The 15,617-nt window shown below is 35.3% G+C and overlaps 1 protein-coding gene across 2 annotated transcripts in view; it reads right to left on the bottom strand.

Moving 5' to 3' along the window:
- The window catches only part of LOC102605599 (HEAT repeat-containing protein 5B), a 34,169-nt gene extending 19,762 nt beyond the window's left edge, over nucleotides 1-14,407 (bottom strand). Inside the window, exons 1-17 of one of the 2 annotated variants that reach the window (XM_006363063.2) lie at nucleotides 14,096-14,407; nucleotides 13,585-13,792; nucleotides 13,051-13,157; nucleotides 11,587-11,823; nucleotides 11,394-11,483; nucleotides 11,097-11,181; nucleotides 10,259-10,323; nucleotides 9,647-9,751; nucleotides 8,839-8,928; nucleotides 8,641-8,721; nucleotides 6,576-6,644; nucleotides 5,820-5,945; nucleotides 3,630-3,733; nucleotides 1,814-1,946; nucleotides 1,632-1,738; nucleotides 362-472; nucleotides 96-263 (exon numbers count right to left, since the gene is read on the bottom strand). In XM_006363063.2, the coding sequence (XP_006363125.1) occupies nucleotides 96-263; nucleotides 362-472; nucleotides 1,632-1,738; nucleotides 1,814-1,946; nucleotides 3,630-3,733; nucleotides 5,820-5,945; nucleotides 6,576-6,644; nucleotides 8,641-8,721; nucleotides 8,839-8,928; nucleotides 9,647-9,751; nucleotides 10,259-10,323; nucleotides 11,097-11,181; nucleotides 11,394-11,483; nucleotides 11,587-11,823; nucleotides 13,051-13,157; nucleotides 13,585-13,792; nucleotides 14,096-14,260 (2,051 nt within the window). In that variant the 5' untranslated portion in view covers nucleotides 14,261-14,407. Of the gene's footprint in view, nucleotides 1-95; nucleotides 264-361; nucleotides 473-1,631; nucleotides 1,739-1,813; nucleotides 1,947-3,629; nucleotides 3,734-5,819; nucleotides 5,946-6,575; nucleotides 6,645-8,640; nucleotides 8,722-8,838; nucleotides 8,929-9,646; nucleotides 9,752-10,258; nucleotides 10,324-11,096; nucleotides 11,182-11,390; nucleotides 11,484-11,586; nucleotides 11,824-13,050; nucleotides 13,158-13,584; nucleotides 13,793-14,095 lie in introns of both variants that reach the window. The other variant, XM_006363062.2, reaches the window with a different exon arrangement.
- Nucleotides 14,408-15,617: the final 1,210 nt, after the last annotated feature.

The following is a 15,617-nucleotide window of genomic DNA, read 5'->3' on the forward strand; positions in this document are numbered from 1 at the left end:
GGGAACATACATGCCCTTGTAGAAAAGAAATGGAATGACCCTTCCAGGGAAATACATAGCTGTGTCACAGCTGATGAGCTGGATCAAACATTCACCTATAAGGAGTTGCACATATCTGAATAAGACGGGCATGGTCTCTTCGATATACAGTTGGATCTGAAATCGACTGATAGGCTATTAGTGTCTTGATGATAAATATGTCTGATGCCTGTTTGAAAGTCATTTGGTCTTTGGCTGCCAACAGCAATATATATGATAAAGCCCTGTGTTAGCAAATTCCACAAACGTAAGTTACAGCTGCATAAGACTTATCATGCAGAAAACATATATAAGAAGATGCTTCTTTCACATGTATCATTACCTACTAAGGTATAGCAAAACTGGTTCAAGTAAGATCCCCTTGTTCATAGCACCAGAAGAGACAAAACTCTTTATGAATGCTGTCAATGCATCCACTGCAGCAGACCATACACTACCAAAAGAAACGATCTTCACAAAGTCATAAAACAGTCTCAGACTTCACAAAACTACATGAAGGTTTTTTTAATTAAATTGTACAGCCCCACAAGTGATATTGCTTGAACATCTTTTATAAAGTACACAAAGCTGCAATGAAGAACAAAACGAGACTAAAGTATAGAAATTATATTAATGTATACCCAGCAGAGCATCATATACTAGCTGTTTTACTAACAAACAAATTTCAACAATAAAAATGCAACAACTACACCTCAACACAAAATAAGGTGGGCAAGATATATGAATCATCAACGTCCATTTCACTGCATTTAGGTCATTACTCAATTGCCTTTAGGAACAAATTGGAGATTCTCTCAAAGTAGGGATTCTTTGAATTTCACACCTGTTCCTACAATGCAATACAATCTCAAGCCAAAATTGAAGACTCATGAATAATCCTAGTGTGTCAATAACATCCAAACCTAAGAAGCTAGTCGGTATCAGCTCTACGGGTAATTAGCCTACATTGTGTTCTTCTATTTGCTAAGTTTGCATGAATTCCAAGTAACTAAAAATTCTTTTTTGAAAACTGAGAAATCTCAAGGACCAGTGACACACTCAATCAGTCTTACAAGGAAGATTCATTGTATGGTATCTCCTACAAAACAAATATGAATTCTTCAATCTTGAAGTTCATTTTTTTATCATTATTTTCTGGCTAGTGGCATACTTGACAGCAAAAGGCCTGGAAGATATATGCAGCACTTATAGATGTTTACGTGTCTCAATAGAGCACTATAAATCACTCATAGTTATTGTATCCATCCATCTAATGTGGGTCAGAGTTGTGAAACTTGCTCATCCGAAATGTAGGATCTACGCTGACTAAAATGATATTGAACAGTAGATGCACACAAGGTCACCATCACCGTGTCATTACCCATATGTAATTTTTCCTAAAATCCTACGAAAATATGAATAAATATTTCTGTAAAGTTTAACACATCTTTGTTTGTTTTTTTTGAGGAAAAATTACACTAGGCAGGTTAGATATGTTATTTACACATGGCAGGTTAGGTATGTCAAATTAATATAATTTAACATATCTAACATGCATATAAGTTCTCTTCAAATTGTAATAAATCATTTTCTATAAGTTTTACATATCTAACCTTATGTTAGATTGGAGATCCTTTGTTTCACTGATATGGCGTTCTGGATTTCCTTGGAATGCAGAAGCCCATAAAGAAAGAATATCAAAAACTTGATCCTCAAGTTCCTGCATCGAATGAAATAGCACCATGAGAAACAAAAGAGGAGAAATTGAATTCTACCTACAAACCAATTACTGTACCTCTTTTGGCATGCACGCAAGCAGTGAGGACAAGAGCATCCACCCAGCCTCCTTTTCAACAGCTGCTGCCATAGGATTCCGACTCGATTCCATTATCATTTTCTTAGACAGTTCAAGTACTGATCTGGGTAACCTGCATAAGGTCCCAAAGAAAAATCAAGATAAAGATTTTTTATTTTTTTTGATAAAGGTAACATAACAAGATAAAGATTTTAAAAAAAGTATGAAAGGACATGAATAGATGATACTTCTACCAACTACAGAAAATGCATTTAACGGGAAAGATAAGGAAGCTGAGAAAATAGCCCTAGCAACAGATATGATGATAAATGAAGGGAAAAAATCTACAATCCTGTCAAATCCGTTTTCAGATACTGTTTACCAGTAGTGTTGCTTCTGGTGCACCATACCAGAATGACAGAAACAGGTTACTCATAGAGAAATGGATTTCGGGAATAAAAATACAGCAGAGAGAAGTTCGAGGAAATAAACAGCTTAGTAACATTGTACAAGTAGGACAACCAAGACAATGATACAACTGTTACCAATTGCTCTTCAGATCAATATGTATGCCTCAACAAAGTAAATCTATGTATCTCAAATTTCAATGACAGCTGGGTACAGATACAAATTGAAAAGGAGACCTCACTGAGGAATTAGTTAATCTACAGCCGAAATGTATGCTTAACAAGATCTGCTACATATTGTTTTTTACAAAAAAAAAAATAGCCAACCTGCTAAATATTGTTTTTTAATCAAGTAAACGCATTTTCATTCGTAAACATGGCTAAAAATCTGGTTGTATACAAGGGGCATACCAAAAGGTAAAGAATCTAGAAAAATAAATGATTGTCTATAAACTCCACCTGATCTTCTATACAATTGGGAACTCTATGGGTGCACCAAAAGATAATAAGGGACCAGAGGCTACTCCTCAATGTAACAAACCTCAGACTCTACCACCGCAAAAGCTCTGCTAAATATTGTTTTCAGTAAAATTTCCAGCAATACAAAGATTTAAAAGTATGCTCTCCAATTGGTGCTAAATACTGTTTCCTGTCAAATAAAAATTTCCGGCAATACAAAGATTTAAAAGTATGCTCGCCAATAGGTGCTAAATACTGTTTCCTGTCAAATAAATCTTCTCACTTATGCCAGACAAAGCTATTATCGCCCTTAAACAAAAGTTCAGGTTTGAAATGACAGTCCAATACATAGCATTATGTTTGCATAACATCTTCAGAAGTGTTCTAATACTATCCCAAAATATTCCACTAATTAACGAAGATCGTGAACTACAAAGTTTTCAATATAAGGCCAGACTAGTTGTTCATTCTTGGATGACTAATCTATGAAAAGTAATGACACGTCTACTTCTAGCCTACTCCTATTTCAGATGTACATGAAACCAAATAGCAATTCAAAGAGCTATGGAGGAAAATCTGAAGCTGACACTTTACTTAGAAAAACTGTCCGCACAAAAGAATCAGCTTAGCAGGTGAGAAATATTTAAACTTCTCTCAGTTAAGTTCATTGGAGCATTCTAGGAGTTGGGACTATACAAAATTTCCCAGGCATTATAGATGGGAAACTCGTATTATAAAAACGAGACTAAGGTAGATATGCTAATAAGTAAGGAAACAAACGCAAAACTTTCAGAGATTTTGCAAAGTGAAGAAATATACATAACTAAAACTAATCAATGGTCATAACTCGCATGGGAACGGTAAAAGGTTATGCTCTTTTTTTTTCTTTTTCTTTTTTTTTGGGGGGGAGGGGGAGATAAAGCTTAGAAATAAAAGGAGGAAGTCATTACCGAGATGGATAACCAAGAGGTAAGTTTGGAGAAATAGACACCAAAGCTGCCAAAACTGCAGCCTGACCATCTAGACACTCCAGCTCATACTTTAGATTAGTTCCCTGTAAATCACACAGAAAAATAGACCATTAAACCGATTAGTCCTGTAATAGAACGCAATGCACAACTGGACTTCAGGAGGAGAGAAAATGTCAGGCATGGGACATAGCTCCTTTGAGACAAAGGAATAGGAGAGCTTTTGAAGGAGCGGAAAATGAACTACTGCAACTGAGGCTTTGTTTTGGTTTTTGGCCAACTTTTATGCACCTACAAGATTATTATTAGTGCAGATGATGGGAGATCATTTGCATAACCATATTTTCCTACTAGGTCCTCCACTCTTTGTATAGTTTCATCACAAAAATAGTAACAACAAAGGAGAGATGATGATGAGGATGATAAATGAATCACTAGCACAACAAATCTTCTACCATTCTTCCCGAATAGAAGCAAAAAAATCTGTTCTGGTATTTCTTTTTAATTGAACAATTCATCTAGACTCTGAGCAGTGGAATCTTTTAGTTTAGGTAAGTAAAGAACTCCATTAGATTCACCTAGTTATAGGAAAAAACCTAATTCCGCAGAAGATGGAGAAGAATGTACTATCAGAAATACAGACTCCTCAGCGACATAATCAAACAAAAAGTTTGCTCCCTAATATCACGACACACTTCAGCCCGCTGATCATTGAGCAGGGAGAGATCCTTTAAGCAAAAAATAGAGAATACAACCAAAGACATCCAAAAAAAAAAGAGCAGCTAAACCTTACTACAGTCTTCTCAAAAAAAATCTCCCAAGTGAGCTGAGCAGCACCAAAAGTTTTACCTCTTTAATACAACTAGAATCACAAAACAAAAAAACAGTGCAGAAGTGGCAATTATTAATAACAGCCCAAACAGATTCCAGAGTTCAAATGTTTTTTCTTCTGATCAGTACTTCGGACTCGTAATGTTGACACCATATATTTCCATTATGTTTATGTTTTAATTACAAACAGCAAGTGGTTGAATTACATGCTAAAGGTTTGTTCAATCCCCAAAATACATGTAAGTTTATCATCTATGGTGTTACTACCTAGAATACAACAAAGATGACAACCATGTTCGGGTGGAATCTTAAGGGTCCATGGCTTATGATGGTAAGAGAAGGAAGTGAATGGAAACAATAAGCCAGAATTTCATAATCAGACTGAGAGATGTATTAACCTTATTATTTTTTCGTGTTTCCTCCTTATTCCTCAAACCAACCATCCAGACAGAGAACTATAACCTGGTCTTTATAATTACATTGGGTATGTTGTTGTTGTTGTTGTTTATAATTAAGTGTGAAGGCACCACGAGCAATAAAAAGATGCAGTTTCTGCATAGGATCTTGAATATGTAAAAATAGAGTGATACAGAGAACTGAAACCCATATAGGCTCGGTAACACTTCTAATAAACGTTGCCACTATTTTCATTGTATTCAAAGATATTTGAATGGAAATAGAGTTCAAAATGTTAAATTGACTTACATTAGAGGAATGGAAGAAAATATTAAAGTAATTTTTCTCAAGAATATATATATATATAACATTTCCAGATCAAACGAAAAGATCTACAGAGAGACACACACACTAAAGTAAATGTTGAAAAGTTTGATTGAGAAAATATCACCGTAAAAGTTTATAATTCGAATAATTAGATGAATCTGAATTCTAAAAGTATCATAAACTAATATTACTAATAAATGTAAGAACATCTCAAAATGAAAACAATGTCATAAGAAATGAAGCACAGGAAGTATACGCAGAAGCACAATAATTATAGGTGAACCAAGACTTCATTATTAAGACAAGGAGCCAAACCAACCTAAGTTCCATTTCCAGAGAATTCGAGACTACCGTCTTTACATTTAGCAATTAGAGATGTGGTTGGCTGGCCTAGTGTATGGTCCATAATAACAGTTTGACAAGACATGCATAACCTATTTCCACCAAGGCATGCAGTTTGGAGTGATTGGTTAAAAATGTTTTGATGAAGGGTTAGAAATGTTGAACAGATATAAGCATCATGACAACCAAAATAACTGAGAAATGCAAAATTAAACCCAACTGATAGAGCCAGGACAAACTAGAGAATTGAGCACTATGTATTTATCTTGGCTTTACCTTTTCAAATGAAATATTATCTCTAACTGCTCCAAGCATTGTTATTGCATAAGAAATCAAACCACCAATACATGTAGGATCAACCTCAGCTAATGCACGCAAGGTCAAAGCAGCCTCAACACGCACCTAATAAAGCAATAATCAAGGGGTCAGAAGACGATTAGCAGCTAGACCACATATGAACCAAGTAAATGATGGATTCAATAAAAGATCTTGGGTGTTCCAACTTGGAAGTACATAAACATATATTACAAGTCCAAAGACATAAACAGGATCCCTTCCATCCTTCACTAATGGGCTAACTCAACCAGAAGCTAGCCCGTGTCAAGAATATTGTAAATAGGTGAAGTACATAGTCATAGATAGCCCCCCTAACATTTACCAAGTGACCAAATACACCTCTCTTTTTTTATGAAAAAAATACACAAATACACACCTCTGATTGGCATATGTGTGCCTCGTACATACCCGGATCTAACCTAGTACCATGTGTGTGCTATCTTAGTGCTGGTTTTCTCAAGCAATAACATTTTTCTTATTTATCATAAAAAGAAGTTACCCCTATTTAGCACCAAGATAGAAACAAGAGTCATTTCTGCAAAAATTAAAATAAATTGCATACTTTGTTAGATACAACTGGCTTATGGCACCTGATTTATAGATTTTCTTTATGTATTTGTCCTTGAAAACTCAAGTCTTGCAACATGCTAGTATTTATTCCCATATCAAGGAAGCCTCAACCTAGTAGAAGCTTACCAATGGTGCATGATGGGAAACTGCAGAAACAACTGTGTTATCAAGAACATCCTTAAATTCAGCGGGAACCTGCATACCGAGCATACCAATTACTAACCAATCACTACTTCTACAAAGCAATCTAAACAGATTAATCATAGACCAAAAGCTTCTTTGGAGAAAAAACGTATGCAGAGGCAAACATGAATTTCACTAAGTGAAGCAATAAGCTCAAATCAATTCATCCTAGAAACAGATAACTCAAAGACCTATCACCTCCCTGCTTCAACCCTGTTGAAGAAGTATATAGGTGAATATCATCCAAGCCAAGATGAGTAATAACATCAGCTGGCAGATTCTTGCTCAAAATATTTTAGTTTTCAAGCACAGGTTAGTAGGTTAAGATGAAATTCCCACTCTCACATAGAAAATTTAAATCCTCGTGATTCAGACCAAACCTCCCAATGCTAAAGAACTTAATTAACTATCTGATAAACCTCGTGGAATAGCTAATGTGGAAGGTAAAATACATTACCCTTCAAATTCATTCTCTTAATTTCCATGAGACCCTCTAGCAGTTTTTTGTGAAAACTGTTTACATTTCCCTGGACTCTAACAGTATTTGTTAAAGCAACAACCTGGTAACAATCTACCAAGTATCAAATGATTCATTAAGTGATAAAACACAACAGGCACAGTTTGAGCATAAAACAGGTGTACAATAGGTCATAGGTTTCTAGATGAAAATCCGGACAAGTTCACATGTTAGTCTACGTATTCGGACTTGAAAAGTATACAGAGGTTAACTTGAGGTCTCATTATTTTTTGAATTCAGTAAATTAATGTTAACATTTGTACATAAGCTGTCATGCACCCCTACTCATTTGGATTGAGCGCAGCTGTTGAAATGTACATAACAATCTTGAGGAGAAAAGCTACTAATACAAATAAAAAGCTCATCCACTCTGATTGTGCACATAAACAGATGCAAGAAAAGCAACTCTGTCCACAATTTCCTCAGTCTAATTCTTGGATATCGTCATCAATCCCAACCCCGCTGTGAGCTTACTGACCCATATAATATTGACCACAACGAGAAATATTCCACAAACAGCATATTGTGGTGAACTCAGGAATCTAGTTGTGTTCTATCAAGTAAAGTTGAGACTTGAGATAAAGGATTAAAGGTTCCTGATGTGAAAGATTGGCTAAAGTATTTTTTGGTGAAGTGAAAGATTGGCTAAAGTATTTTTTTACAGTACATGTTATTGGTAAAAAGAAACATGTGTAAATAGATGCACTAGAAATAAGAAACAGCATTGATGAATGCTCACAGGAATATTGATTTTTTCATGAAGGGCATTCCCTACCTTGTGCTGTCAGATAATACAACATGATGCCAATGAGATCCAATAGTTCTTGAAGGAGAAGAAGGATCTACACTATGCAATTGCAAATGACTTTGCAGGTTTTCACCTAGACTACACATGACACTGCACTAGTAGATGATTGGATGAAGTGTGTAAAAACAATCTTTTCTCTGTAAAACTAGTGTACCTGATTATTTGCATCAACCAACTCTTTCGGAATAGTTTTCTTCGAACCTTGAGAACTCAACTTTGGAATCCGCAGTTCTAAGCTTCGCTTCTCTGTTAGGGCAGCCTATAAATTAAAGAATGGAGTAATAAAATGAATGATTGTCCCCTTAATAAATCAAATTTAATCACATTGAAAAAATACCTTAAGCTCTGCATCTTTTTCATTGCACAACGAACTGAATTTATCACAATCATAAATAGCCATTTCTAAGTTTTGCTTCTCAAAAGTACTTGTAAACATGATTTCTCACTTTCTGGCAAAAAAAGGTTTAATTACTTATCAGTAGAAATGATCCCATGAGTGCAAAAATGTCAAAAGGTCATAGGTGGTACAAGTTTCCAATCTTGAATAAACCAATCAAAGAAAATCAGGCTGCATAGAATCCCCAACCAGAGATAGTAAGTAGACCAAGCAAATCGTCCATTTGTTTAATAAAGGGGGCAAATAACAGATAAACATATGCAAAGCAGAGAAAACTGTCCTTCACCTCCCCTAGAGTTTTCAAAGCATATGACATGGTCCGCAAAGAAGCAACTCGCATGGAAGGAGTAGCATCAGGAGATTGAAGCTGCAGAAAGCAACTGTCAGAGTTTATCAGGTAACAACACACTGCAGAAGATCCATCTAAAATACCACCAAGAACTTCAACAAAAAAAATTCAAGAAAACAATTCACAAGGGACAACCTGTTTGCCCAAAATAACCAACAGGCCTCTCTGAGTAGGTTCGCTCATTTGATCAGTTATGCCCACTCGAAGGATGTATAAAATGCAGGCCTTCAGTTAATCAATTAAACTGGTGAGGACATTGAGTCAAAATCTCAAAATCGAAAAAACATATATTACAAAGCAATGAAGATGAATAAACACTGGAATAATATTTAATGTAAGGACCAAGTGGATACAAGTTGAATAGACACCAGTCTCACATTTTGGCATTTTGAGATAAGATTTTTGGAACTTACCTTTTGGTGGTCGTATCACACTTTCCTTCAGCTTATTTTAACAAACAAAACATCATGCTTCAAAGTTCATTAGCTATTGGGAGTTGGTGAGTCCACACTAGAGCAAAGTTGGTATGAGCAACTTTGTACATAAAAACATGAATTTTAAGAGATAATATGTAGTATCCATAAGCATTTTGATTGATGTTTATATCCATCAAATTCAAGTCCCATGAAGAGCATGCAATGATCAGATTTCCAGAATTATCAACTGAAATCTAGGCTTCAGTCAAGTATATGGAATAGTAATCTAGTGCAAATAAATAAAAACAGGGTGAGGACCTGAGGGGAGGGCTATAACCAAGATTAGTTGTACATTAGCAATTAGAAATTGAACACTTCATCATTTGCTTCCTGGAGTGGAACAAACAATCTCTTTCACTTCAGCAGCAGTTAAAAAGAAAATATAGCAATGATACCAGTGACCAACTAGTTAAATAAATATGCCAAAATTGAATGAAAATTTTGTGGAGTAAGAATGCACTACATACCAGTGCTTGAGCATCAAACGAACTATCAGCACGAAGCATGTCCATCACTAGAAAGATGTAATTTTCAAGCTCAGTATCAGGGTGAAGATACTTCAAGCGGATTGCCTGAAAAGAGGAACTCATCAATGGTATGTTCAGCTAACATATTTCGCATTAAATTCTTCTTGTTTTTTGGTTTGGGCGGGGAGGGGTGTAATAAAAGATTGTATCATATAGATTGCACCAAGGAGCTGAGATATTAAAAGAAAAACAAGCACATCAACAGACAAGTTTTGTTTTTCTAGACAAAAGATCCAAAGACAGTCTCTATTATTTGATAAAGTACAATGTCAATATATTATATCTGCACAAAACTTTCATAAGACAAATTTTGCCCTCCTTTTCCCAGCTTCAGTTATAGAGGAGGTGGGACATTAAACCCTAGTTATATCAAAGAAGGACAATGGCTTCCTTGATGACTACAAAAATATTCACATAAAAAAACATGGACAGACATTCACGTGCATATGTTAATTTGATATTCCAAAACAGTATAAATTGTTTATCCACTATCCCAGGGGGCGAGGGAAAGAAAGTTCAAATATAATAGAGGATTTATTGATTCATTGCTACCTGGAGAAAAGAAACCCACGACAAGGTTAGGCCAACTCGCAGAACTTTTGCCCGAGGCCCACTAGCTGCAATTTATCAACTTATCAGAGACTGAGAAATCACTGAAAATCTTCCCAAGATTTTCAAGCAAAAGCAATACAAGCACTGAAACAAAGAATCATGAAGCATGATAATTGTGTGGGAAGGAGGAGAGACAAACATATGTCAAGTTACAGTTTGCAAACATAAGACCAAGAAAGAAATCAAGCATGGAATGTTTTAAATCTGATTTTTCAATGTGAATTACTTTATTTATCTAAAAAAGAGGTTTCAAAGACAGCTAAAAAAGATGTTTCCAAAACAATGGATTGGTCCAAGAAGGGATCTCCTTTGGTTATGGAATTGTAACTAATAAGGATACTGTTGTTTGACCTAGACAGATCCCCTCATCATTACAATGGAGCAGGATAATCAACTTTGCCATTGCTCAATTATTATTATTTATGAAAGATTAGCAAAACTGAGAACCGCAACAAGAAAGAAGCTCTCTATTTCTTGTTTGAAATAGGATACTAATAGATTTTTTTACTAAAATATGAAAAATTCACAACTTCTGACTAAAAATAGTTGTGTTTCTATAAGACAATCAATCCCCTCAGGGAGAGATGCATCAGAAAATGAGACACCAGTATATATTGCGTTTAATGCTCTAAATCAGGAGCACATGCCACCTTTCCACATTCTGATCCCAATGATTGATGTGTTTAAGACCTAAATTCACTGCAATGACTTTTCTGACAATTGAAACATATATATTACAGTTTAACTGAAAAGGATATGGGGATGATGTTATATGTACCTTTTACAAATGGCAAAGTTAAGTGTCTCTCTAAACCCCCATCAAGTTTCTTGGGAGTAAAATGACTTTTTCCCCTTGGTTGTACCTAATGAGCATAAGCAAAGTGAGAACAAGCAATATAGATCTTTTAAAAACACTTAGAATATATTTATCTCCTCCAATTTGAGGGTTTCTTTTTGCCCAGATTTTGTTTCCGTCTTTTTCTAGGTTCCCTCGTCTTGGTACATTTCTCTTTTTATTATATCATTTTCCTTCTTTTAATGAGATCATGTTATTTTATCAAAAAGCACTTACAACCTGTGCGTCAGGATTCATCCCAAGACCAAGCAATGCTCCCAAAGCTTCGGCGAATGCATCCCTTACGGACGATATAGGATCTTCAAGGGCCTGCAAAATACAGAGTTGGAGATTCAGTTTTTACTTCCAATATGGTGAGAAGAAGCATCCCAATTAAAATGGGAAATTCAAAGGAGAAGAGAAATTCACCAACCTTGACACAAGAAGAAGAAGCATTATCAAGTTCTCCAACCCCTAATCCTGGCCCTCCGATGTTCGCCAATGCTTTTAGACATCTAGCTGCAGCTACTCTAACAATAGATGATTTGTCCACGATCCCAGTTCGCATAATGATACGAAATGCATCAGTATATGCTGAGGCAGCAGCACCTCCACCAGAGCCTTCCAAAGCATTTTGAAGCATCTGTAAAGCCTCTTCTCTAACAAAGTCCTGAATGAGCAAGTGGTTATATAATAAAATACCAAGTTTTAAAAGCTAAACCGCTTTCTTTTCATAAGTTCTTTTTTTTTTTTTTTGATAACCGAGAAATCCGTCTGTGACCCGCCCTTTGGACCAATCACAGCCTTCTAAACTCGGTGGTTTCATAAGTTCTTTTTTTCTAAGTCAAATAAACGTTTAAAAAGCAAAACATGAGCTTGAAGGAAAAAGAATAGAAGATTTTGTGCAACATATGGACAGGACCTTCAGAGATTCCAGCCAGAAACTCTATAGTGTCAGTTAGATTATTATTCGGAAAAAAATTGATAATATCAACCGATTAAAAAAGTAAAAAGGCATACAACACCTATTACGCACCAATGCAAAATACCCAAGAGTTCTCCATGAATCAACCAAACTCTTTTCAGCACCCTTAGCCTATAATGACAGCTCACATATCTCAATCTCCCACAAGTGCACCAGTCGCCAGTCCTAAAACTAATCCCAGGTTGGACATTTAGATGTGCATCATAGCCATAACCTAAGGATTTATTTACATTCTTTTTTGTTTGAGAAGGAGAAATGGCGTATTTAAGTGATCCATGCAGGTCATAACATTAAGGATGTAGTAAGGCTTCAAAGTAATCATAACGACAGGCTCTAAATTTTATAAAAATCCCAAAGTAGAACAGTTGGGGCAAATACAATAAAACTTTAAACAGCAATGTCTGCAACATTACTGGACTTCATAATCTAGTGCATTTGTTACACAAAATGTCCACTGATGTCAACTCCAGAAAACCATAGAAACTCGTCTACTGTGTATCGTATCTGATCAACTCATGTCTCAATCCCATTACAGTAGTAGTATATACTAACTTTCAGCTACTCATTTACTCAAGCTATCTGCAATGGGAGTTATATATTGGTTGAAGCTGGATTTATCAAAAGCAAAAAACAACTTCGGGAGGTGGTCATCTTTTCGTTGGTACCCATTGTTTTAAAGGGACAGCAATTTCAGAACCCAATTTCACCAGTATCCCTCTGAAAGGACCCAAATCAAGTTACACAACCAACAGAACAGCATTAATTAAAATGCCTTCCCGACTCACACATTCTGAGGAAGCTAACTAGATTGTATTGAAAAAATAAGCTAGCAAATTTCTACTCCTAAACAAAGCGATTCATGCATGAACACGTACTTTGGATGGGCAATGAATGATAAGGAAATCTCAGTACCTCATTGAACTTCAGCAGTTTTGTGACAATCGTGGTTGTTTCAAGTAAGCCTGAAGTGATTCGTCTCCCAAAATAGCGATACAATTCTCCCAAGCACTCAGCAGCACCTAAAATAAGTGACTCGGTATAGCAACTCTCATATACTGAAGGAAATCTCATAATGCATATCAAGAAAAATAACATCACAAGGCATAGATCCTACATATCAATTAAAACAAAGAAAACAAGATGCAACCTGAAAACAAAGACACGGAAAAATTGATCCTATTCCATATAAGATAGTTATGGGATTGTCAACTTTATAAAGCTCGACTTCTCCAGCAAAAGATAACATGGGCATATTTGGGTGACTAATTACAACAAAACTAATATGGAATTCTAGATAAACTATTCAATTCTATGAAGCTACAACAACCAGATAAAAACTAAAAAGGAAATTTATCCTGCAATAAATGATCCCAAGTTCTAAGTGCAATTATTAATGAGCTAAAGCATAAACAACAGAAATCAAAGTTTTAGTGATTATTGACGCACCCGCGATTCGTTGAGGCTCGCTCTTCTTTCCATCAGAGAGAAATCCCTGCAAACTGCTAGCCCTGGAGTATATTGAAATACTGTCACCTTTTTGTATCATCCTTGTCATTGCCACTGAGGCCAAATGACGCACCGGTTTCCTTGCGCCTAGCACAAGTAGAGAATAAAGTGCATCCTCACATTTCCTTTGACACAGCAGTATAGAATCCTGAAATTTGACAACTTTAGGTATCCATTAATCCAACTCCCCCCACCCCACACACACGCCCCATCTCACAAAACCAAATCTATATCAATTAAACTGGATCAAAGACGATTCAAATAAATTTTGAAATTAATTAAATAATGGAGTTCAAATTATGCATTCATTACATCTGTGAAGGAAATTTGAGATTGATAGAAAGAATAGTGAGTTTTACTGTGAATACACAATGTGGAGTGTATTCCAAGAAGTTAAAATTTTGAATGTGAATCAAGATCTAAAGGCGAAGTGAGAGAGAAAGAGAGTGACCTTAGACTCTTCGGCAATGGCGGATATGAGATCAGAAAGAAGATCAAAACAGAGGAGAGCGTCGGGAGACTTGTGAGACGCTGATGCGACTATTGATTCCAACTGCGCCACCAAGACTCCAAATCTTGATAGTGGGACGTCATCTCTAACGAAATTCTTCGCCATTGTAACCAAATCTTTAGGGTTTTAGAAAGCAGACAGTATTCCCCATTTGTTGGGGGTGAAGAAGCGAAATGTAATCGGAAAAATAAAATTATTAGTAGCAGAGAGATGGAAAGGTAAAGGCTATGGCGCAGGACTAAGCGCTAATGTATAGAGTGCTTACTAGTGCTTCACCCGTACGCGGTAATTTATGGTGCTTTATCCATACGCAGTAATTTATAGGGTGCTTCATCCATTCGCGGTAATTTATAGTGCTTTATCCATACGCAGTAATTTATATATGGAAATTGTACCCCCTCGGCCACTGCACACATATTAAAAGGACATAAAATAAAAATCATTTTCACTTTTATCATTTTATTTATATTTAAATTACTCTTGAAAATATAAATAATTCAAAGTAACAATTAACTCTCTTAAAGTTATCACCTGAAATTTTATAAATGAGGGGCAAAAAAGGAGAAAAAATTCTAACAACTCTCTTGAACTTTGAATAATTCACTCATTTTAAAATTTGAACTATGAAAAAAGGCTCAACAATTCTGTTATTAGGAAATGGAGGGAGTAAAAATCGATTCAATATTATTTTTTTCTTTGTTATTTTCTATTTAATTTTTTTTCGGTTATCTATTTTTGTTATTGTTTGCTAATTATATTCAATTTCCTTTATGTTTTTTTTTTAGCATTTTTCTAATTTTATTTGGTTAGTTATTTTTTTATATAGATGTAAATCTATTCAAATTTTAATATGGAACTTACATTGTGATTAACAAAATTATACTCAACTATAGTTTAAAATCTTAAAACAAGAGATGTATCTATTTATATCGAGCTTTTGATAATACCATAAATTTTAGATAGTCATATATATCGATCCTTTAAATTAATCCGCAGTTCAAGCGGAATTTTCACATTTAAATATTTAGTTTTTAGTCCTAGGATGATGATGAAGGAAAATCACTGTCTTTATTTTATATTCGGAAAAGGGTCAAAATTTCCCCCGAACTATATGAAATAGACCATTTATACCCTTCGTTACATTTTGGGATCAAAAATGCCCCTGCTGTTATCCTAAGAGACCACAAATACCCTCAAGAGTTAACACCCCAAATTTTTGTTGACGTGGCAAGCCACGTAGGACTAATCCTTCCACCTAAGCGTTGCCAACTAGGATTCACTACAAAAGAACTAGACCTTTAGCGGCAATAACAGTCGCCACAAAAGCCCAGAAAATCGTCACTAAAAGTTTTTAACATTAAATTCTAATTTTGTGTTTTTTTCTTCATTGTTTTTAAAAAACCAAATATGATATCGATTGAGTAGGAGTTTGAAGACACTATATGTTTTATTTTTATGTCAT

This window comes from Solanum tuberosum, unplaced genomic scaffold (assembly GCF_000226075.1).
Source record: "Solanum tuberosum cultivar DM 1-3 516 R44 unplaced genomic scaffold, SolTub_3.0 scf00423, whole genome shotgun sequence".
Lineage (NCBI taxonomy): Eukaryota > Viridiplantae > Streptophyta > Magnoliopsida > Solanales > Solanaceae > Solanum > Solanum tuberosum.